Source organism: Oreochromis aureus, linkage group 23 (assembly GCF_013358895.1).
Source record: "Oreochromis aureus strain Israel breed Guangdong linkage group 23, ZZ_aureus, whole genome shotgun sequence".
NCBI classification, from domain to species: domain Eukaryota; kingdom Metazoa; phylum Chordata; class Actinopteri; order Cichliformes; family Cichlidae; genus Oreochromis; species Oreochromis aureus.
In genome coordinates this window covers 22,733,164-22,755,955 of record NC_052963.1, presented here as the reverse complement: position 1 = coordinate 22,755,955, position 22,792 = coordinate 22,733,164, and the positions used below count along the sequence as shown (strand labels likewise).

General features: G+C 40.3%; 1 protein-coding gene across 1 annotated transcript in view; it reads left to right on the top strand.

Annotated features, from left to right (window-relative positions):
- Nucleotides 1–22,792, top strand: part of si:ch73-383l1.1 (receptor tyrosine-protein kinase erbB-4) — a 354,070-nt gene that overhangs the window by 254,543 nt on the left and 76,735 nt on the right. Inside the window, exons 13-17 of the mRNA XM_039607089.1 lie at nt 2,243–2,375; nt 6,744–6,837; nt 10,991–11,145; nt 16,406–16,450; nt 22,556–22,688. Coding sequence (XP_039463023.1) covers nt 2,243–2,375; nt 6,744–6,837; nt 10,991–11,145; nt 16,406–16,450; nt 22,556–22,688 — 560 coding nt within the window. The remainder of the gene's footprint in view (nt 1–2,242; nt 2,376–6,743; nt 6,838–10,990; nt 11,146–16,405; nt 16,451–22,555; nt 22,689–22,792) is intronic.

The following is a 22,792-nucleotide window of genomic DNA, read 5'->3' as shown; positions in this document are numbered from 1 at the left end:
TGTTTATTAAAAGTTTGTGTAAGTTACTCTTTAATGCTACATAGATGAACTGAGCAGTCTGTCAGAGTGAATGTGTCTCAGGTGTACAGGTGCAATGCAAATTTCATCCACTATATAGTGCTCTAAGAAATCATTATGATGCATGAAAAATCAGTGTACAGTAATAAAATCACTACTACTCACGCACATCAAAAGGAGCCAGCTGAGGTGGTTCGGGCATCTGACTAGGATGCCTCCTGGGTGAGGTGTTACATGCCATTCTACGAGGAGGCCCTGAGGTAGACCAAGGACATGCTGGAGAGATTACATCTCTCTGTTGACCAGCATAAACCCCACATAAACTGGAGAAGGTGGCTGGGGGGTGGGAGGTTTGGGTTTCACCCAGTCCCAGATAAAAGGCAGAAGATAGATGTATGAATGAGGGAGTGACTGAAAAAGTGGATGATTTAACCACAGCCACACAATATACTAAAAGAGAGAGAAAAAAACAGCAGCCAGAGGCACAAGAAAAGGGAAAACAGTAAGAATGAGACTAAATGACAGCCATAGCCATGGTACCATTAGCACTCTAATTACCTCTACCCCAGTATTACACACTGACTTGCCCAATTTCATGGGAACTGTCATGCCTTAAAGGTATGTTAAGCATAATGCTTGCAATGGGAAGTGGAGGCCTGATGGAATGAACAACAGGCAAATAAAGGGACATATTGCTTATATGATTCCACAATACCCAGGGTAATGAGCTTATTTATAATATTTGTGAGGATTTGTTAGAGGTGGCTGTCACTAAAGCTTTCTGTGTCTGAGATGGAGATAACTAAGCCACCACAGTTTTTCACGGTCCTGCCACACTGCGGTTGATATCATTAGCCAGTTAATGAGTACGGTGTGTGTATTAGAGATCGATCGATGGCACCTTACACAGGTCTCTTCATTACGCTCAACCCACTGTCTAGGATTGACTGTTCTCCTGTTGACAAAGGGTTCGGCCCCCACCAGGCGACACTCCCGGGGATATGTGTCACTCACCGATTGAGTGTGATGAGCATTATTGATTGTTGTGGTTCAACAGGAAAAGGGGGGGCTTACAATTATAGTGGATGTGTTTTTTAATGGCAGAGATGTGGGGAATACCAATGTTTACTCACTCAGGTGGGCAGAAACATGCAGCAGTTTGAGCTTCCGATAGCTGTAGAAAAGAATATATAAGTGCAGTCCATTTACAAGCACTGACTTATCTCCTAGGCATGAATACAGAATAGATATACACACATTGCTACATTTATACACTTATAATTGGGGACAGGCAGCAATGTTATAGATATCTTAAAGAAAAGACATTCTGCCAATGAAGTCTGTGGGTTCCCCAAGAATCAACACTGACTTTCGACAGTCTTGTGATCCATTTCTCCAACTTTTTCGTCTTGTGCCACCAAGGGGTCAAAGATGAAAGTGTGTTTATGTCTGTAACTTTTGCACCATTCTTAATTTTTAGATTGAGAAGACACTTGCATCAATTATTGGAACAAACCGAGTTCAGAGCACCTAACAACCAATTTTATGTTGTTAAAAAAAATAACACAAATGATCTTCAGGTATACATATGTCCCATCTATCAAAATAGGAGGCAGAGTTCCCATAAAGGAAGTGACGTGAGCAACACGTCTATCAAGCCAAACACTGGTGGTCCTGGGACCCAGTTCTTGCAATTGCATTGCACTTTTCACAGTTTCACTGTTTATTGCAACAATACTAGCAAAAGCCACCAACCACTTAACAACCATTGGGGAATACATGTTTTTCCTTCATGTCCACTGGTTGCTAACCAGTTGTCAACCGGTTTCCAGGTCTGTGCTACAGGACGGTAATTTGTTTAGTACTGATATGTGTAGAGATGTTTAATAAAACTGTTACGCACTTTGGTAGAACTTGAGAATTTTGCAGTTATTTTTGTCTACAAGAGGACAAAATATAGTGCCTGTATCTGATCGTATTGTTGTGTATCCCAAGACACAGACGTTTCGAGGTGTTACGTAACCACATTATATAACTGATATATAATTGATAGCTGATAGCCAGACCAAGGATTATCAAAGGTATAAGCTGGATTTTAGCCACTTACACACTTAACAGGTGATCGTATCCCAACACTTGTTTAATGTGTTGACACCAAACATCCTCCCTGTTGTCTTTCAAAGAAAATTATACCATTTTGACCATTTGAACATTCTCCTCACAGTCCAGCAACGAATGGTGTGTGACCGAATGTGTTCGGACGATGGCTGTTGGGGACCAGGGCCAGACCAGTGCCTCTCCTGTCGATATTTCAAGCGAGGCCGTACCTGCGTTCAGTCCTGCAACCTCTTTGATGGGTGAGTAGTCGATTCATTCAGTAAAAGTCCTTTCCTTCTTCTGACACATTCTGAGCAAATGTTGTACGTGGGTCTGGAAATATCTTTGAGTAGATCTGACTTAAAACTGTGAAAGAATTAAAAAAAAAACACATTTCTGATCATAATGGTCCCAGGAAGCTGGATTAATTCCTCAGCAAACAGCCATACGTGACAAGCAGCAGAAATAAAATCAGTTTAAACTGTTTTAATGCATGAAAATTAAGTCAAAACATCCTCAAGGGCTCTGGAGGAGGAGAGTCTAATTGCTGATTGGCATGAATGTAATGAGATGAACCAATAAGGAATTGTACAGTGCGAACAGTCAGAGGAACATTTGGCTGCATATTACACCCACTGTCCAAACTCAATTTAAGTATACACCATTGTTGAAGTACATTTCATTACAAATCACCCATTTGGACTGACAGACATGAGTGTTTACTGCACTGAGCAGGAAAATGAAGCAAGCTGTCTCCGAGTGTCCTCACAAATCCACTGATGTTTTGCGTTCGCTGTGAATAATTGCATTCAGGTCATCGCTCTGTGTTGCCAAGAGGCACATCAAAAAGATCACTGCCAACTCACCTGGGGAGAAACCCTCCTTTGTAGACGTAGTTTCCAGCCTTTTTCTTGCTGCTCTTGAATGAACGGGGAGATGCTGTGAATCGCAACACTTGAAAGCATCCATCTAAAATAAGACTGTACCGGCAGCATCTGCCACAAGATAAATATGACTTTTCTTGCAGGCGGTGTGATGTCAGGCTCGTGTTTTCCTCAGGGGAAGAGGAGAGCGCGTGTGTAAGTGTGTATGAGAGCGAGCAACCCTCGGTCATGTTGACTTGTTGCTGGTCCTTTCCGGCGCCGTTTGTGGGAGGGAAGCTTTGAAGTTGCCGGGGAAAACAGCTCATAGCGAAGGCTTTGAAGAAGACGAGGAAAGGCGCGTGGCAGGGAGCGGCTGAAGCACACTTGTTTCCAATACTGTAAATACAGTCAGTCACAGTGAGGAAATGCAAGCAATATTCAACAGGCCCACTTTTTTGTTTTGAGTCACTGGCCTGACTTGTGGAATCAGAACATCCATAACCCAAAGGCCTAGTGTAAGAAGTGTCTACCTGAGTTGGTGTTTACTTGCTTTTACATAGTCTACTCTCAAAGGTTTTTTCATCTGGCAACAGAAAGGACATAAAGTCAGGAAGTCAGGAGAGGTTTAACAAAATGTGAAAAAAACAAAACAAAACTTGGCAAAAACTCGTCTTTTTGTTAATGTGTTGTTTGGTAATGTGCCCCAAAGTGGGCGTCTCCTTTTCGATTGTTATAAACACATTGAGATTTTTCATGCGCTGTCATAAATACATTGTTTAAAAGCTGCTAGGTGTAGTCCCTGACTGGTTGGCAAAGATTCCTGGCAGTTTCTGGCTCCTGCTGGGTGAAATTGGTCGAAAACTACAGTATCTATTTCAACTACTATCCGCAGGGCAGTACAACTTGATAAAGTGCAACACAATGTAGACAGTTTGTCTTCCAAGTAAAAGTTGTGGCACTGAGGCACTTTTTCTGTAAAAGTGAACCTTTTTTTTAAATTTCTGGCTTGTGAGAGAGTAAGTGCACAGTGTTTGTAGACGAGTCCATCCCTTCCTTCAAAATACGACTGCAGCAACATGCGACTGACCAAACTTTTTACCAACCGCTTCGAATACTGGTCAAGGAATCTTCCCCAGTGACTGGAGTTTGCCATGGGGTCACTGTGTTTAATATCATTTTTCTTGCTATGTACATTTGCTTTATTCTATGGCACGTGTCTTGAAGATTGTAGAAGTAGATACAAATACGCTGTTGAATTGTTGAAGAAAGTCATATCGTCTGCATAAAAAAGCCACATCATGGCATATCTAAATTGTTTTTAAAAAAGTGGGTACAGCCAATACTGTTCTGTTACTGTATGTGAATTATATATAGTTTTCACCTTTACAAAATCATTTTAGTCTTATTTCCAGTCTTTACACTAATTTAATGACTGGATATTGACAGCAGATTGTCATAGTGCTGCTTATTTTCAGCACTTTTGCTGTGTGCAGCATAGATTTGCTTAATGTTTCACTTTGTTCTGAAACTATTGAACTGTATATCTCTCAAGAATTTAGTGTTAGCTCATTAAAAATGTTTTTGGGATGGTGATTTTAAGATTCTTCAGCTCGTTCTTGTTCTGTGTTTCCATTGTTAATGAGGAAAGGCACTAATTCCCTTCAGTTTATACGTCTGTTGAATAAAACAAAGAGAGAGCAAAGGAGTTTGGGGGTGAGCAGGGAGGACTGAATTGCAATCCCACTGGGGTTGGGGGAGGAGGGAGGGAGCGAGTGAGGGAGGAGCTGAATGGGTTTAATTAAAAAAAAAAAAAAAAAAAAAAGTTGCTCTGGTGGGTTGACCGTGCTGTGGCTATTTGGATGTTTGGATTTCTGAACAGTGGCCACAGCCCTGCTTAAATTCCACCTAAAACAGGACTAATCCCCCATCAGGCCATCCCCCCAGGGGGGCCTTGGCGCGCACTACCAGCTGTGAAGGAGGCCAATCAGGAGGAACGGCTTTGAAGGAATGGAAATGACCCCAGAGAGCATGACTGCAGAGGTCTTTGTCTCTCACCCATCCTGCTCCATGTATCTTTTCTTCCACCTCAACCAAGAAAAGAGATATCTCTCCACTGCCTGGGCTTCTTTTTTCTAAAGGATTCCCCTGGATAGTGCCTCAGAGAGAGGAATCTAATTTACTTTGGAACAAGGGAAAGAAAGCTGGGGGAGAAATGCAAAGAGAGCTATGGGAGTTCCCACTGAAAACATTATTAATAAAAGGACCGTCTGTAGCCTACACACTCTGCTTTTTGGATGTGTCAGACAAACTGCTGTGATCATAAAGAATCAATAGGGCCATTTAAAGAAAAACTACCCTGACATAAAGGCTCAGCAAAGGGAAATCTGGGATTTTATCTTCATTTTTATTGCCTTTTAATGTGAGCTGAACACTGGAGTGTCAGGATGTTACGTTTCTCTCTTTTTTTTTGTTGCTTTTAAAACTACCGAGTCTAAAAGATTTTCATCTAATATTACCCACATGAAAATGCATAAAAACCCACATACCCGCAGGAGATCCAAAATTCTCAGTGCCACATCTTATAAAAACAGCTCACAAGGAGGAATCTGTGGACTCTTTATTCCACCCCAATAGCATCACATGCAAATATGAATAAAAAACATGCACGTGCACGCGCGCACACATACAGTCCCTTTCATTATCCCAGCGCTGTGAGAAAGAGGTTTGTTTGTAACTGGGCGAATCCTCCTCTGAGAGCGTCTGTCCTCTGCATCGGCTGATCGATCCCTCTGATGTGAAAAGTGGTTTTGATCGGGAGCAGTTGCTATTGACAGCAGCCAGCCTCCGCCCGCCCGAGACGCCTCACTTCAAAAGTGAAGATAATGCGCTGATTCGGACACAAACAAGACAGGAATTTTTAGATTGAGAGTATGCGAGTGCACACACACACACACACACACACACACACACACACACACACACACACACACACACACACACACAATCACAAACACGCACAGAAACACACCAATATACACATATAAGGATTCAACAGTAAGGCCTGGGGCTATGTGGAGCTCCTGCCAGGGTAATTGCAGTGTATAAACCCAATATCGAGCTCTATTGTTTACTTTCTTTCCCTTCAGAAGCGAAAAAACAAAACCAACATAAAGTACGCATTAACCGGCTGACTGAAGCGTTTGCTTGAACTCTTAGACGTTGCAGGAACCGCAGTGATTCTTTGATAACGGGATGAAAAGAAAATGTGTTTGGCTTTTTTTTTTCTTTTTTCTTTTATCACACACTCCCTCTGTCTCTTCACTCTGGTCCTATCAAAAGCAAACTCCCTCTCTGAATGCCCTCTCCGTGGCCTCTCCTACCATCTTTCCCGTTCCTCCTTCCCTCCCACCATCTCTTCTCCTGCTTCCTCCATCTTCCACACATCCCCTCATGTTTGCCTATAATTTAAAAAGACGTTCATTATTCATGGACTTTCTCTGTAAGCATATTGACCATACTAAGCCGTTAACCTGGTCAAATAGTTTTAGGTAGCTCGCTGCCCTGCATGCCCCTTCAGCAGAGGGCACTGCATCTTGGAGATGACCCGGATAAACCCGATGTTGTATCACACTTGATATTGTTGAAAAAGGCCTCAATGTACAGCTCGTACTTATATGCACTTGTGGCATGCTCTTAATCAATATTTCACTGTGCTCTCAAATCTATAATACATGCATTCCTATTTTCATTTTTCTTCTTTATCAGGGAAGAGCGTGAATTTGCCAATGGATCCGTGTGCCTGGCGTGCGATAGCCAATGTGAGAAGATGGATGGAAACACTGTGACATGTCTCGGTCCGGTAAGACCCTCAGTCTCAACTTCCCTTTTACTTAAGAATACAATTTATAAATACAGGAAATAGGCTTTTTTAGATTAAAACCACTCCTCATTTTTCTGTGCGAGATAGTCCCCTATCTTCTACGTGCCAAAGTGGATTTCCAACTTATTTTGCTGTGGAGTCTATCTGTTTTGCACACAGGATTTCCAAAGATATAAGTACTGTTTGCAAAGGTGAATGGTAGGTTAATGGGAGGAATGATAAAGTACTGTAGCTACTTTTGGAGGCATGCTTTTGGCAAGCACCCATACACACAGTCAAAAAAAAAGCAAAATGAGATTAGATTCTGACCTTCCGGTAAAGTCACTTTTAAAATGATCGCAATACGACTCTCCAAAATGTTTCCTTGCCGAAATGTCAGCAGAGAACATGCACATCTGCATGCATGTGCACAGAAATCGTACGCAGAAACACCAAATGCAAACAAATCTGCTCATGCAAGGCTGCAGCTGCATCATTAATATGCTAGGGTATACGCCAGTGCTCGTATCAAACCTGCGGGGGACGCCCAGAAAAGGTTGCCAAACGTCTCAGGAGTTGCAGGATGATTAAAGGGATTGGAAAGCAGAAGAATCCACATATGCAAAAAAGAATCTCCACAACAAAACTGCTGTTGTTTTTGCTAAAATTCCTGTGAATTACTATATATTTTCTGTACTTTGTACTTGTAAAAAGCATAAAAAGAAAATATAGGAAGCTGACAAATCAGTCTAGATGTTGTAACTGAATACAGATCTCAGGACATAATCAGAATTATTGTCAACTAAAGTCTAGAGATTGGTCAACGACCCTCGGTCAGCGATGTGTATTCCTTGACCGTTTGCTAAGCGGTTCCTTGAGGCTGGTGATATCCTTCACAATGAGGATGCTGTACCAAAACCCTCCATGTGATTTGTTTGGTTACCAGCAGATTGCTGCAATCACCTGTAGTTTTATATGAAGAATAGTAACTGTCTGCAAACAATCACCAACGAGTTCCCGAGGTGTGGTGAAAGTTCGAACCAGAAACGAACATTTTCCTTCAGTGGAAAATTTGTGCCTTACTACAGCAATAAATATTTTTAAATATACATATGGATGACAAAAGGGGCCCAAAAAAATACTGAAAGAACAAGACATGAATTCAATTCCAGTGCGATTCAATTCAGTTTTATAGATCTAGCACCAAATCATAACAGCAGTTGTCTCCAAGTGCTTTATGTTAAAAGGTAAAGACCCTACAATAGTACAGAGAAAACACCAACAATTACACAATCCCCTTTGAGCAAGTCCTCGGCAACAGTGAGAAGGAAAAACTCCCTTTTAACAGGAAGAAGTTTCCAGCAGGACCTGGCTCAGAGAGGGACAGCTTTCTAACACAACTGGTTGGGGTGTGGGAGGAAGACAGGACAAAGACACTCTGTGGAAGAGAGCCAGAGATGAAATGAGATAAACATCACTGAGTGAAGAAGAAACACTCAGTGCATCATGGCAAGCGCCCAGCAGCCTAGGCTTATTCTACTGTAACTAAGAGAGGATTCAGAGTCACCTGATTCAGCCCTAACCATAAGCATTATGAAAAAGTAAAAGTAGAGAGGGTGTCTGTCTCCCAAATCCAAACTGGGAGCTGGTTCCACATCCTATTACAGCACTGCACTCTGTTCCAGTTTGCTCAGTAGGATGACCCATTCTCTCACAGATGTTTATAAAGGCAGACTGTATGGCAAGGTACTTGTTTTTATACACCTCTGTCAAATGGATTGAAAACACCTGAATTCAAAGATATGGCTTTTTGTGCATATTGTGTATGTGACTTATTCTATGTTATCAAGACGTGCGAATTTGAAACCAGGTACATCCACGTGGTTATGAGAATATCCTTGGAAACTTTTTCTGAGCTATTTCAAAACCCCTGGACTAAATTACTTGTGCTCATATACAGTATAGAGTGATTACATCCAATAATAGCCATTAAAATGCTGTTATTTAATTAAATTACCTGCTTGTTGTTTTTTTTCTTTACTATGATGAATTTTGAATCCTGGTGGCATAAATACTGTACTGGGACAAATGTGGGTACGATCTATAACTGTACAGGAAGCTGATTTTACAGCGCAATGTTTCATTACGAAAAAGTTGCATCTAATGTGCAGCATGACTTGTTTCATGGATTCTAGTGACTGTGTGACTAACCTTTTATGACTGTCCTTTGAGGGAGAGAATAACAGATGAAGAGAGAGAGAGCAGCTCCTCAAGGATGCACAAAGGCTGGTGACGTTGGGATGCTGGTCACAGCTGAGCAGTAAATAACACCAGAGTCAATCATCCACGGGTGCTCAGTCACACGCAGACGCACATGTGCACAGTGTCCACGGACATACTTAAATGCATTCGGACATCTGTATGTATCTGCCCTGCTCACACACACACACACGCGGACACGCAACCACGCAAAGTGAGCATAATGTTTATTGATGGTGTGTGTCTAAATGTGTCAAGCGGTGAGAAGCTGTCCATCAGGTCGCCGTGGCTGTCATTAGCAGCAGAGCGTGGAGCTGAAAAGCCCAGCCCCCAGGATGCAACTTGGTCTTCACAACACACACATACATACACACATCTCTGCGCAATTTTAAGCTCACACTTTTGTCAGCACCTTCGTGCACACACACATAGACATTCACACAAAGTGTACAGTCAGTTTTTCCGATCCCATTCTAACTTATTCATGCTCCTGCTGCAGCTGAACTCATGTTCACTTACCTCTTGTCGTCTCCTCCATCACTTTCAGTGTGCACTTTTTTTTGGCACAACCTAATTCCCTAACCATTTCCCCAGTTTTATCAGGGATGTGGTGGAATAAATTCCAGGCAATTTAGCTCAACATGGACTATACTGCCAAAAGTGTTCACTCTCCCATCCAAATCTTTGAATTCAGGTGTTCCAATCACTTTCATGGCCACAGGTGTATAAAATCAAACATCTAGGCATGCAGACTGCTACTACAAAAATGTGTGAAAGAATGCATCACTCTCAGTAGCTCGGTGAATTCCAGTGTGGTAATGTGACAGGATGCCGCCTGTGCAACATGTCCAGACGTGAAATTTCCACACTACTAAATATTCCATCGTCAACTGTTAGTGGGATTAGAACAAAGTAGAAGCCACATAAAATCACAGAGTGGGGTCAGTGGATGCTGAGGCACATAGTGCACAGAGGTCACCAACTCCAAACTTCACATGGCTTTCAGATTAGCTCAAGAACAGTGCGTAGAGAGCTTAATGGCACAGGTTTCCATGGCGGCACAGCTGCATCCAAGCCTTACATCACCAAGTATAATGCAAAGGGTCGGATGCAGTGGTGTAAAGCACCCCACCACTGGACTCCAGAGCAGTGAAGATGTGTTTCCTCAGTTCTCCATTTGATTTCTCCATCTGGAAATCAAATGGAAGAGTTTGGGTTTAATGGTTGCCAGGGGAATGGTACTGGTCTGACTGTATTGTGCCAATTGTAAAGTTTGGTGGAGGGGGGATTACTTTAGATCCAGTGAAAGAAACTCTTAATGCGTCAGCATACCAAGACATCTGTGGGAACAGTTTGGGGATGGTACCAACATGACCAGTGCACAAAGCAAGGACAAATGAATTTGGATGAATTAAAGCAGAGCCTATGAGACAGGCCTTCTTGGCCAACATCAGTGTCTGACCTCATAAATGTGCTTCTGGAAGAACAGTCAAAACTTCTCATAAACACTCTTAAACCTGTGGTAAGCTTTCCTAGAAGAGCTGAAGCTGCAAATTGTGGGCCGATATCACATTAAGACCTATGGATTAAGAATGGGAGGTCACTCAAGTTCATGTGTGTGTTAAGGCAGATGAGCAAATACTTTTTACAATACAAGGTATAAATCATTGCTTGGGATTCATGTGGGATTATCGCTGTATGAATCTCCATGAATTTTTCCTTAACTTTATTTTTCCCGCTGGTTTCTTTTAAATCTTCACCCATTATTTTGTTCTATATGTTATTCCCTCTTACTGCAACCTTTACCTCCTTCTTCTTTATTCACTCCTTGTCTACCACCCTCTTTGCAACCAATCTTCTCATCTCGCTCCTCCTTGTTGTGCTCTCCTCACAGGGCCCAGACCAGTGTGTAAAATGCCTCCACTTCAAAGACGGCCCTAACTGCGTAGAGAAGTGCCCCGACGGGCTGCAGGGAGCCAACAGTTTCATCTTCAAATACGCCAAGGCCAACAACGAGTGTCATCCTTGCCATGCCAATTGCACCCAGGGGTAAGAGAGCGATGATTCATATAGATGTGTCTATGTATAAAAGTTAATCCGTTTCTTTCAAGTGTCCACTCGCCTTCATAGTTACCCTGAGCAGCTTCTGGCGTTGGTGCTTTTATGCTGTTAAAAGCATCATGGAGTCATACTGCATTGCACTCAGGTGGTATAACAGACAAGGACCACCTCCCTCCCAAGGAGAGAGGGACTGAAAGAGGGAGAGAGCATGATTTAATCTTGCAGCTGCTACATTCTTTGACCTGTTGCTAGATTCGGGGATGCCCTCCAGTCAGGGGTGGAATGTATTGACCCTTAAGGTACAGTGCAGATGAACTATGAATGAAGGGACAGACAGTAGTAGGGGAGATATGAAGCCAGCAGGCAGAGTGATGTGGGAAAACGATAAAGAAGACATAGAGGAAAAATGGCTGGCTCTAGGTAAAGAAGCAGGTGGAAGAGAGAACAAGAGCTGCATGCACCAGAGATCCAAAAAGGACCAGATTTACCTCATTAAGGAGTGAGCAAGATAGCATTTGCCATCTTCTGCTCACATTTGAATAAAAACTGGGGAAGCTCTCTGTGCTTCCCCAGCACATTTAGAACTCATCCAGGGATAGCTGCCAAAATAGGTGTGAGATGATAATGGGGATTAGTACTGAATCAGTTATTCAGTTAATCTATTTAGACTTTGTATAAAAATGACAGTTTATTGCTTGTTTTTCTATTTCATATTATTGCAAATATGTTTTCATTTTGACCCATAATCTGAGAAAACCAGCCATAAGGACAGAGGAATCTGGCCCTGGGAAAATGAGATAGCCACTTGTTGATATTTGTTGACAGATATTTTTAAAAATTAGCAATGGCTTAGCTGAACCTTTTAGTGTCTTGAGCCCAGTTTTTTAGCCTTAATTCTAGCATTATAAGCGAGAGAGGGTACATAATCATCTACACCACGAATATGCTTAAATTGAGTTGAATTTGCCACTTATCCAATTAGATATTCGTGTATTTCTTTAAGGCATAATGTAATTTAAAAGGCTGAGTTAGGTATTTAAAAAATAATTATATAGTTGTCACAGAACCGGACATTAGAGACTAAACTGTTCTGTTATACTAAGCTATAAATATGATTAATTCTGCTGTAAAGTTGGGGATTTTAACATGGGTGTCTTATGGCTCACTTTTGGAGTTAGCCTCAAGTGGCTATTAGTAGTGTCTTGTTTTGCAGATAAGTAGTGGGTTTTAAAATTGGACTAGAGTAATAGTTTAACTTTCAGAAAATATACAGATTTGCTCTCTTGCTAACAGTTAGATTGACAGCACCCTCATTAGCACATTACGCTGGTAGCCAAAGCTAGTTGGAAATCAGCTTAGCCATGTATAGAGACAGGAAACAGGTTTATAAATGTCCCCATTAGCTAAACCATCAACCTCCAAAAACTGGGTGGATGTTTGTGTTGTATATAACTTTGCACAGAGCCAAATATTTCTTTTTTCTTTTCTTTTTTTTTTGCCTTATTTGCTCTTTAGCTTAGTTTATTGTTAAGCTAATGGTCTTAGCTTAGCAGTAATTTAAGCCAGTTAGCATTAAACTAAGCCAGTCCTTAGCTTTAATTTTTTTTCATTAAAAAAATGAAAATGGTGTAAACCTTCCTGTCATATTCTACCCAAGAAATCCAAAAGTATATTTCCCTAAAGGTTAACCTGTGCCCTTAATGATCTGAAGGATGTGATAACATCACTTTTTTTGCTAAGTTTAGCACAACCACCAACAGCTTTTTATCTGTCTGTTCATATTGATTTAATTTTATCACTGATGAACTTTTATATATCATATATTATATTATATTATTTATGTGCTGTTTTTGTTGTCCTGAAGTTGAGTACTGTCTGTGTGCTCTGAGACAACAGATGTACATTAGCAGCTAGGTATCACCAGTGCACTTAGTTTTAAATGTGTTCTGTTCCTTTTTTTAACTCTAAAATAACTAAATAAAATATGGCAGATTTAAACACACAGTGAATTTATGTGAGTTTCTTAATGTTCTACAAAATGCCTGCCAATCAAAATTATAAATAACAGTTTAGCTGTCACGTCTCTCCCTACATACTTTAATACTGAGGCTAAAGCAGTATAAGTCTTCAAAAGAATGGCAGCTGTGGTTGTGGGGAAAATTTACCGTTCTTATGTAAGAATATACCTGTTTATGTTTTCATCCTCTAAAGCTTGTTTTTTGAAGGCAGTATGGCTTTGGCTTTGAACCTGAGCCCGGGCCTTTTGAGTTTTTCTGCTAGTGGGGAGACTATTATGGAAGAAGCCGAACAGTGGGGACTGGTAAGACAGACAGAAGATGATGAGTGAGGTGCTGAGGTGGAGCTTGTTGGTGGTCTCTGCAAACAAAGTTAGACTTCTGAATCCTAGCAACAGGGCTGGCGAGACGATGTGCAGTAGAAAGTAACTTAATGTTCTTTCTCTAACATGGCAGGAGGTCATTTTATTTTACTGCAGCTAGCCTGTAAATGTTGATAGTATCAGTGCAGCTTTAAAGAGACATGGAAAGGAGAATTTTCAAAGTAGAGGGGATGACAAAGGATGGAGAAGGTACAAATTATTTACAGATACACAAGTTGAAGATCAAGAATATTAAGGATAAAACCACAATTTTTACATCTTGTATAGAATCGGTACCTTGTTTAAAGACACGTTGACATGGCAGGTCACTCATTAGGCGACTTTCCTGACAAAAAATAATCCCTGGCTTGTTGTGTCTGTTGTCAGAAAAGTCCTTTGTTCTCTGCTAATGCAGAAAGAAAACTGATTGAAAACACACACACACACAACACAGCACTGGATACAGACACTGATTGCTTGCTAATTAGCTATTTGGTACACCATTTAATTGACAACCAAGTGACTTTGGAGGAGCCACAGTTGTCACCGATTTAATTCCAAAGTTAGCCTGCTCTCCTAATTTGCTAAGCAATTTGTTGTGTCGTGTGTGCTCACACAGCTTTCGCGTGCACACACACCGAAGCATTCAAAACCCGTTCTCCTGTGTCTTTCTTGTTGTTCAAAAGTCCTAGACTCAAGGATCTGGAATTAATGAGCAGTTAAGAGTCTACTCTAATCACTTCCTGCTTACCTAGTGTTAACAACACTTCTTACTGATCGCTGTGCTTTCACCACCATCCTGCTTTGATTGTTCCGATAGGAAGAAACAAAGATAAACTTGTATTTCTTGTTCTTGGAGAAAAAGATAATGTGATTCTTCTAAAGATAAAGAGTGATATCCCACAACAAAGACTAAAGCATTCTTCCTTTCAGTCATCAAACATTTCACGGCAGGGCCAATTAACAATGAAATGATTGATAATTTAATAAATGTGATGTAAACATGTATTGTAGACATTGGAGAGACTGAATTCTTTCAGCGGAAACCTCACTGGTGTTAAATGGACTGGAAAACAAGATGTGCAAAGAAAGAATAAAAGCATAATTAAAAGCGGTAAAGTAGGCTTAGCTGCAAACTGTATACAAGCTCAGAAAGTTTAAGGTACAAGATGTAGCTGCCATGTTACATTGAGGCTACACTGAGACTTATAATGATAACATTGCTCACAGCCAGATGAGATATGCAAGACTGATTGATGGTTGTCATGGAGAAGCTTTGGACCAAACCTGCTGGACACCGGCTCTCGAGGCCTGGAGTTTGACACCCCTGCTTTAGACTATCTTAAAACCACAGATACCCCGACTATCTATCCACTGTAGTCCACGAGATCATCTAGGAACTCAGCTGATCAGTAGGTGGTGATTTTGTATGTGAATGTTAGGTCTGCAGCAGAAGTTACCATTGCAATGAACCCTTGTGAACAGTACAATAATGTAACAATGAAAATGCAGCATTAACCCTGAACTAAGCCCCCAAATCCTACACTTTGTAGTGTAGGCATCAGGTTTTCCTAAGGCAGGAAGAAACTTCAAGGAAATGTATAATGAGGTCAATGCATTCAAAAGGCTCCACCATGGTTTGCCCCTTACAGGCCTCGCCCGAAATACAGATAGCTTACCCAATAAAATGGTTAACTCCAAAAAGCTTGTCGCACATACGTATACAGTCACCTTTGGTGCTGATTAATCCAGCCAACAGGTGTCATTTCTCACATTCAGCACAAAAATACGGAGGTATTAACACAAATTTTGTGTACTTCTGGCCACATTGCTCTTTTACCTCTGTTTTTCTCTCTCCACCAGTCCTTGAAGGAAACACATGCTGCTATCTATCAGTTTTATCAATTCTAACGCTTCACTTTGTTTATTAGGGAGTTGCAAGTCTTGTCCATCTGCCACGTGTCTCTGGGCAGGTAGCGTGCGGTGGGTTTTGAAAGCTGCTTTTGTAAATGTAAATTTTTGTAAATACAGAGAGCGGAAAAACCCCAAAGAGCTGAGGAGATTTGCATATTTAGGTGATTATTATCTGTGTATTCATCACTTGGGCGGCTCCTTTTTCCTCACTGACAAGCTGTCATTATGCTCAGCCGTTTATCAAGCAGACATGCAAACAGTATAACACCACTGCAATAAAACTGTATGCCGTAAAAGGCTTTAGATTCTTTTAAGAAATATCCCTGCAGCTACCATATTGAAGGTAAAGGCCACTTTAAAAAGCTGTCATGGGAGTGAGGGTGGCTGTTAATACCACTAGAAGGCCCGACAGTAAATCCTGTCATACCAGAATATGTGAATCTTGACCTCCACTTTCTAAAACTTTAGATCACAAGTTCACACCCAACATTTCTCAACCTCATTACTGTTTTTTTGGGGCTAAAATGGGGAAATTGTCAGTGGGGTCAGAAATGGCCTTATTGTGCTCTTTTTTTAATTGCCGTTATTAATCTTTTATGACTATTGAAAGTTTTCTTTTTAGATTGATATTTGTCTCTTTCCCATTAATTTCCCCATAGGCTTGAAACAGCACTTTGGTTTGAACTAAATGATGTATGTTGGGATGTTTGTTGGGTTTTTTGTCTCAGCCCAGAAATCCATTGAAGTAGCACGTGAACCAAATGAGAACAAACAAGCCTTCCAGCTCAAACACCTCTTCGTGTCATATTGACAAGCGGTCAGCCGTGCTCGGGATTCAATATTTCACAGGTCCCTGCCCAGTGACAGCTGATTGACGTGGAAGAAAAGCAACATGAGGTTTACTCATAACCTGTCCCTGATTTAATGGATGATCTCTCTGGTTTCTCTGCCCTGCAGGTGCGTCGGGCCAAGACTCCAAGATTGTGTTGGGATGATGGACAGGTAAGGCATCTCAGGATACATTTGTGATGTGGGACTGGGAGACCACCATCAGATCCTGCCAAAACTCATTAAAGTTTCTGTTAAATCCTGTACCTCATGATGCTCATTAACAACAGTGTGGTCCATCTTGCATTTCATAACTGACAGATAACATGGGAATCTTTTGTTGTTGTCTAAGCTTGTACTAAGCCTTCGTCTGGTCCAATTATGTTACTTTGACTGTGTCTGATATGTGTAGATGGAACCGGTGAGGGAAAAAAAAAGACAAAAAAAAAATCCTCTGAAAATCTTAACAGATGTGGGATATATGGTATGGAGGACCAAAAGTGCCAAAATAAATCAATAAATAAAGTATTAAAAGTATCAAAAATATTTACAAAATGTTTCTTTAATTTGATTATAAATGACGATTTTGGTCCTTTGTATGTTGTAAATTTTTGCTTGAAAAACTGATATCAGTAACATTTTTACATTTATATTTTATATTTATATTGTCCTTCTTATTTAAAATTTAATTTTACATTTTTAGTTAACTTTTTAATTTTAGATTTCGTTAATATATTTATTTTTCAGCGATGGCAGAGGCGGTACTTGGGTGGCCAAAAGAAAAATATACATTAAAAAACTGCCATTAAAAGCACCAATCTTCATATCAAGTATAAAATAAAACAGCTAATATCTGGTTGTTGTTGTTGATGTTGATGTTGTTGTGTTTTGGGGTTTTTTTTGTAAATCATCTGAATAGAGATAGCATGAATTTTTTTATTTTTTTTTACACCTATATGTTTTTCATGCAAATTTCCCATGTGTATTTCTTCTGCATATCACTAATCTTTTTCAGTTTTTCATTTATACTTTTGTGGTCACGTTTTTATTTGTATTTTCTTCTTTTTACATTCTTTTGAGCATTGTAAATAAGGCAGGCTGTCATTGGAGGTGTTCTGTGGTATCAGTTTTTTATCCTGTAGAGAGACGGCATCCTGCGGTGAGATGATTGCTAATTTCTGAGTCACTATCTAATCAGGCTGAAAGCCCCCCCCTTGTTTGGTAATGAAGCAGAAATGCTTAAAAAAAATAAAATTAATAACGGGGAAATAATACACATAAGCAAATTAAAACAGAATTGAATATTTTTCTAATACTTTATAAATTAATTTGTTTATACGTTTATTTAATAATATCATGGTGCATTTAATGGCTTAATTTTTTTTTTTTTATATATCTCTTTACTTGGACTTGTCGTAGTGACACATCAGTTTTAGGCCTTTTATCACATTGGAGAGGGTATAAAGGAATTGTAAATATTTTAAATGAATCTTTTAATTGATAATTAATAGATGCGAAACTGATAACACTTTAATAACTAACTGATGATGGGCTACATCTGTAAAGTAGCTGTGTAAAGTATGAAGATGGAAAGCTGTGGGAAAGAGTAAAGAAAAAATGAACTTGTCAGCACCTTTTAGCTCCATTTTGATTATTATGTTGACAGACCACCAGCAGTGACTCCTGACATAATTACATATCACTGATCTGCTACACTGAGTGTCACGTTAGTGTTTTTTTCATATCTAAGAACATGCAGGTTAAATTGGGTAAAAGACGATACCTTTTTTTGATCCACACCACAGTGAATAATTTAAACACTCAGAATTAGATGGCAGATGGTAAATATAATGCACCAAGTAGTAATTTCATTACGTCCAGGGTTTAGAAAATAGTGAGGCTTTTTTTCTCTTAATCTATCACATTTTAGGGGTAAAACGTTTGCTCCACTGACCAGTAGGCTAAACGTCTAAATAAACTAGGTCAAAGCATTACAACACAGTCAAATTTCGAAAACTTAAAAAAAACCAACCCAGCTTTCCTTCTCTGGTATGTGGAAATATGGAATTATCCCTTCATTTGAAATGTTAAAAAAAAGCATTTGGGGAAAAAGTTACTACACAATGGCAGAAACCATTCTTCATGAGTCACATGTCAACCTAACCCCTCTAAACGCAACCCAGTCAGAGGCACAGTAGGGCCTTCTCAGGGTCTTTTCAAAGTAAAAGCCATGTTGATCACATTACCCCAGTTTTACTCTGTTTTCACTGACTTCCTGTCCAGATTGCATTGCTTGTTTTTAAGTCTTTGAATGGGCCCCCCTCCCCTATTTATCTGAGCTTTTAAGTATCCAGACTCCTGTTACAGCACTAAGGTCCTCTACTGTTGTTATAATACTTGTAGGCCCTACACTGTGGACCCGCTACCCCTGAACACCAGATCTGATCATAATTTAGAGACCTTCATGTTGTTACCCAAAGCTCGCCTGTTTTCCGTGGCTTTTAGAGAATTTAGTGCTTTCCGGTTTTATTGTATTTTTACATCATTTTATTTTAGTGTACTCTATTATTTCTATTTTCCCTCATCATCGTTTTCACTGGCTGAACCTGTAAAGCACTTTATTCAGCTATAGTTGTTTTAAATGTGCTATGCAAATAAAGTTGAAATTGAAGGTGCGAATTTTTACCATCCTACAGAGGTCCAGACATCAATTAACTCGTAGCTGGTTATGCCCAATGCTGTGTGTTACTTTTGTTGGTTAATGCTCTCCCAGCTTTTTGTGCTAAAAGGAAACACATAGGTACATTTGCCAAACTGTTGAACTTTTTTATAAAACCAGGATCTGATATTGAAATAGGACTTGGCTGCTATTAGATCTTGGCTTAGTAAAGTACAAAAACAAATTAAAAAGATCACACTTTTAAAATACAGAATTTTATTATTATTGTTCAGATACAAGACTAAATGTTCGAAAGGCTGAAAGAGCAGCTGGCAGCAAGAAATATCCAAAATACATAAAAGCAGCTGCATTACCAGCTACGGCACAGAGAACCGTATTACTAATATTAACAAAAGGGCAAAACAACAGCAAGCAAGTAGGGTTAAGAACATGTGCTGAACCTAAATAGCCCGAGGACGACAACAATTCTATTAAAACACCCATAAAAGACAATTAGAGCAAATTCTAAAGAGAGACGGAGTCATTAGAATTTAACCAAACCAGTATACCAATAAAAACAGAGGCCACCAGGTCCTCTTAAACCCAGAAAATGAGACCTTTTTACTTTCCTCTGGGAGTCTTTTGCTGAGTCTCTGGGTTCTTCTTCTGCTCTTACAGCGGCGTTATTCCCCTGTCTCATCTGATGACCCCGTGTCACTTGTCTTGCTATAAAACCTATCCTCCTAATTAAAGTAGTCCTTTCCCTTGTTTAGCGCTGTCTCACTCTGTTATTTGTGTCACTGCCAGTTTCTCATCTTCTTTTGTTTGTTCTTTTTTTTCTCCCCCCTCCCTCCTTCTCCTTCTTTCTCACCTCCTATCTACAGCTCCCCCCACCCCTTACACTTCCTTTATTTGTTGTTTCTCCTTGTCTGTCTTCCCCTCTCGACCTAATCATTTCAAACTGCCGCATTACTATTCACCACATGGCCGTATATCTCATTATGTCGAAGCCCACAGCCTCTTTGTAAATTTCAAGCTCCCCCTTCTTTAAGTCCATCACAATCGATATGGCAAATGCTGCGGCACCTTCCTCTACCAGAGCACCGTGGTACACAAGTCTTCCATTAGCCACTAATGGCTTCCACAACTAATAGAGTTTTCAACTTCAGGTATCAGGTGGGAGCAGGTGTTATTTTATGCTATGCAGTTGTGTTGATTCTGCCATCGGCAAGAAGGGGAAAATGGAATACAGATTGGAAAGAAAGAGGAGAAGAATGAGGGTAACAAAAAAAAGAGTGTTATTAAGAACAGAATTGAGTGGTAGCGTAACACTAGACACAAGTGAAAGGGGTATGTAAATGGCAAATGCATTAGTGCCATCATTAGTGAAGAGAAATAGCTTTTAACTTCCAACCTTTAGGCTTGCCTTAAGCAAGATTCACCTCAGAAGATGGAGAAGCAATTTGCGAAGGATAGGTACTGTTAATTTCTCATTTGTTCGAAATTTGAAAGTCAGAGAAAACTAAGTCGTATGAGTTGCTGGGCTTGGATTAACTATAAGGAAATCCAGCGGGGTGTAGCAGAAGCTGTGGCTCCTTTAATAAAGCAAGTAAAAGGATCACGTAGCCTCAAAGGCTTTTATCATCTGACCTGTGAAAATGGAAGTAGCCTTCAATTAGAAATTGCTCTGTGCTCTACAGGGTGGGACTGTTTGGTGAAATGGGTTAGGGAAGGTAGTAAAAATAGCTGTGTGTTTATGTGTGTCCGAGGTTGTTTATTATTGCATGTCGCTGCAACAACATGAGGGAAGGTGTGAGCAACTTGAGAAAGACTGGCCACAGTCACATTAAGGATTGTGGGTGGTTGCTGGTGGAAGATTGGACTGTTTGAAGAGTAAGGCATGAGTTGGGGAGGTGATCTAAGAAGTCATGAGCCACGCAGCAAGGGCAGAAAAAAGGAAAATACTTGCAAGGAGAGTTAAACCAACCCGGTTTTCATTCCAGGGGTGTCAAATACTGTCTCGCTGTCAAAGCTGCTGGTGTCTCAGAGATAGGTGCAACGTGTCCTTTGGCATCTGTGCGAAGACAGCCCTGGTCTCGCAGATCATCTCATATGGACCCATTGATGTCATTTAAATCTGCAGAGTTATTGTTGTGAAATAGATTTTTTTTTCCCTAAACCCAACCCAATTATCTTAATAGGTTTGGTGCATAAACCAAATGAATTTTAGTGTGCAAATCAAACCAACAAGGTTTTGGTCCAATAACCTAATCAAGTAGTTCTTGGTGCATAAACACAATAAAGTAGTTTTAGAAGCTTTAAGCATGACAAGTAGTTTTTGATGCCTAAACCTAGTCAAGTAGATTTTGGTATCAAAACCTAATCAAGCAGTTCTTGGTGCATAAACTCAACAAAGTAGTTTTAGCAGTGTAAAGTCAGCCAAGTAGTTTTTGGTGTCTAAACCTAGCTAGGTAGATTTTGGTGTGTAAAACCGACAAAGTAGTTTAAAGAACACAAAGCCAGACAAATTTTTAGTGGGTAAACCAAAACAAGTAGTTTTCAGTCCAATGACCTAATCAAGTAGTTCTGGGTGCATAAACCCAACTAAGTAGTTTTAGACGCGTTAAGCCTGAGAAGTAGTTTTTGATGCCTAAACCTAGCCAAGTAGATTTTGGCGCGTAAACCGAACAAAGTAGTTTTAGACGCATTAGACGTAGACACATAGCAGTGTAAAACCGGCCAAGTAGTTTTTGGTATCTAAACCTCATTTTAGCTTTTTTCCCCCTACATCTAATAATTTAGACTTTACTGAATAGTTTTTGGTATGTAAATCTAACCTAGCAGGGAGTAAAAGCAAATTAAAAAGTGAAGAAAACAATGCACAGCTTCTGTCTGATAAATGTGTGATTTTCTGTCCTACTGTTTCGGACTTCTGTTTCCCCTCACCCATACCCATCATGGCATCCAGTCACATTTGCCTTGTTCTGTCCTAGGTATCTTCACCGAGCACCTCAGGCACATTTCCTTTACCTTAGAATGTAAAACAACTTAAGATGACTGTTGTTGAAAACTGGAGCATTAGTAAAATTAAATATTTAAAACAAGACTACTATGTTATCATCCAGTGTTGCTGTGTGCAGTTAAAGGGACACTTTATCTATGAAACATCAGCGGCTTCAGTATTAGATGCCCCGTGATGAGTGTGTGTCAGCCTTACAGTAGCGTTTTTGACCGATTTGACCGATTAAAAATCGACAGTTTAACTGTGCGACACACGGCACAAACAAGCTATTTAATTGCTGCTAGCAGATGCTGAAAAAGGCTCTTAGCAGAACATTGTTTGTTTTCCACATGGCTCCACTGACATCAAACGATCTCTTAGCCCAACAGAAATGGGCTGCTCCACTAATAAACTTTTATGGCGATCTTGAAGCGAGCATCGCATTTTTCCAGCAGAAGACTCAATTTGACCTTCAGGGGTTAAATCTAAAGGGTGTCGGAGCAGATTGGATAATTTGTCAGCACTGGCTGAGGTTTGCACTTTATTGCAGTGTGCTCGTTAGTTTCTTAATGTTTCAGCAGTGTTCATGTTTTTTTTCTCTCTTCCCCTGTCTCTACAGGACACCCCTAATAGCAGCTGGAGTCATCGGCGGCCTATTCATCATCGTCATTCTGGCGCTCAGCGTGGCCGTTTATGTTCGCCGCAAAAGCATCAAAAAGAAAAGGGCCTTGCGGCGTTTCTTGGAGACAGAGGTGAGAGAGTAGAAGGTAGAGCAAACATATTGGGAGGTTTCTCCTCACCTGTGTTTTCTGAATGTTTTCAGCTGAATTAAGTTCCCTTAAAAAGTTTATTGCAC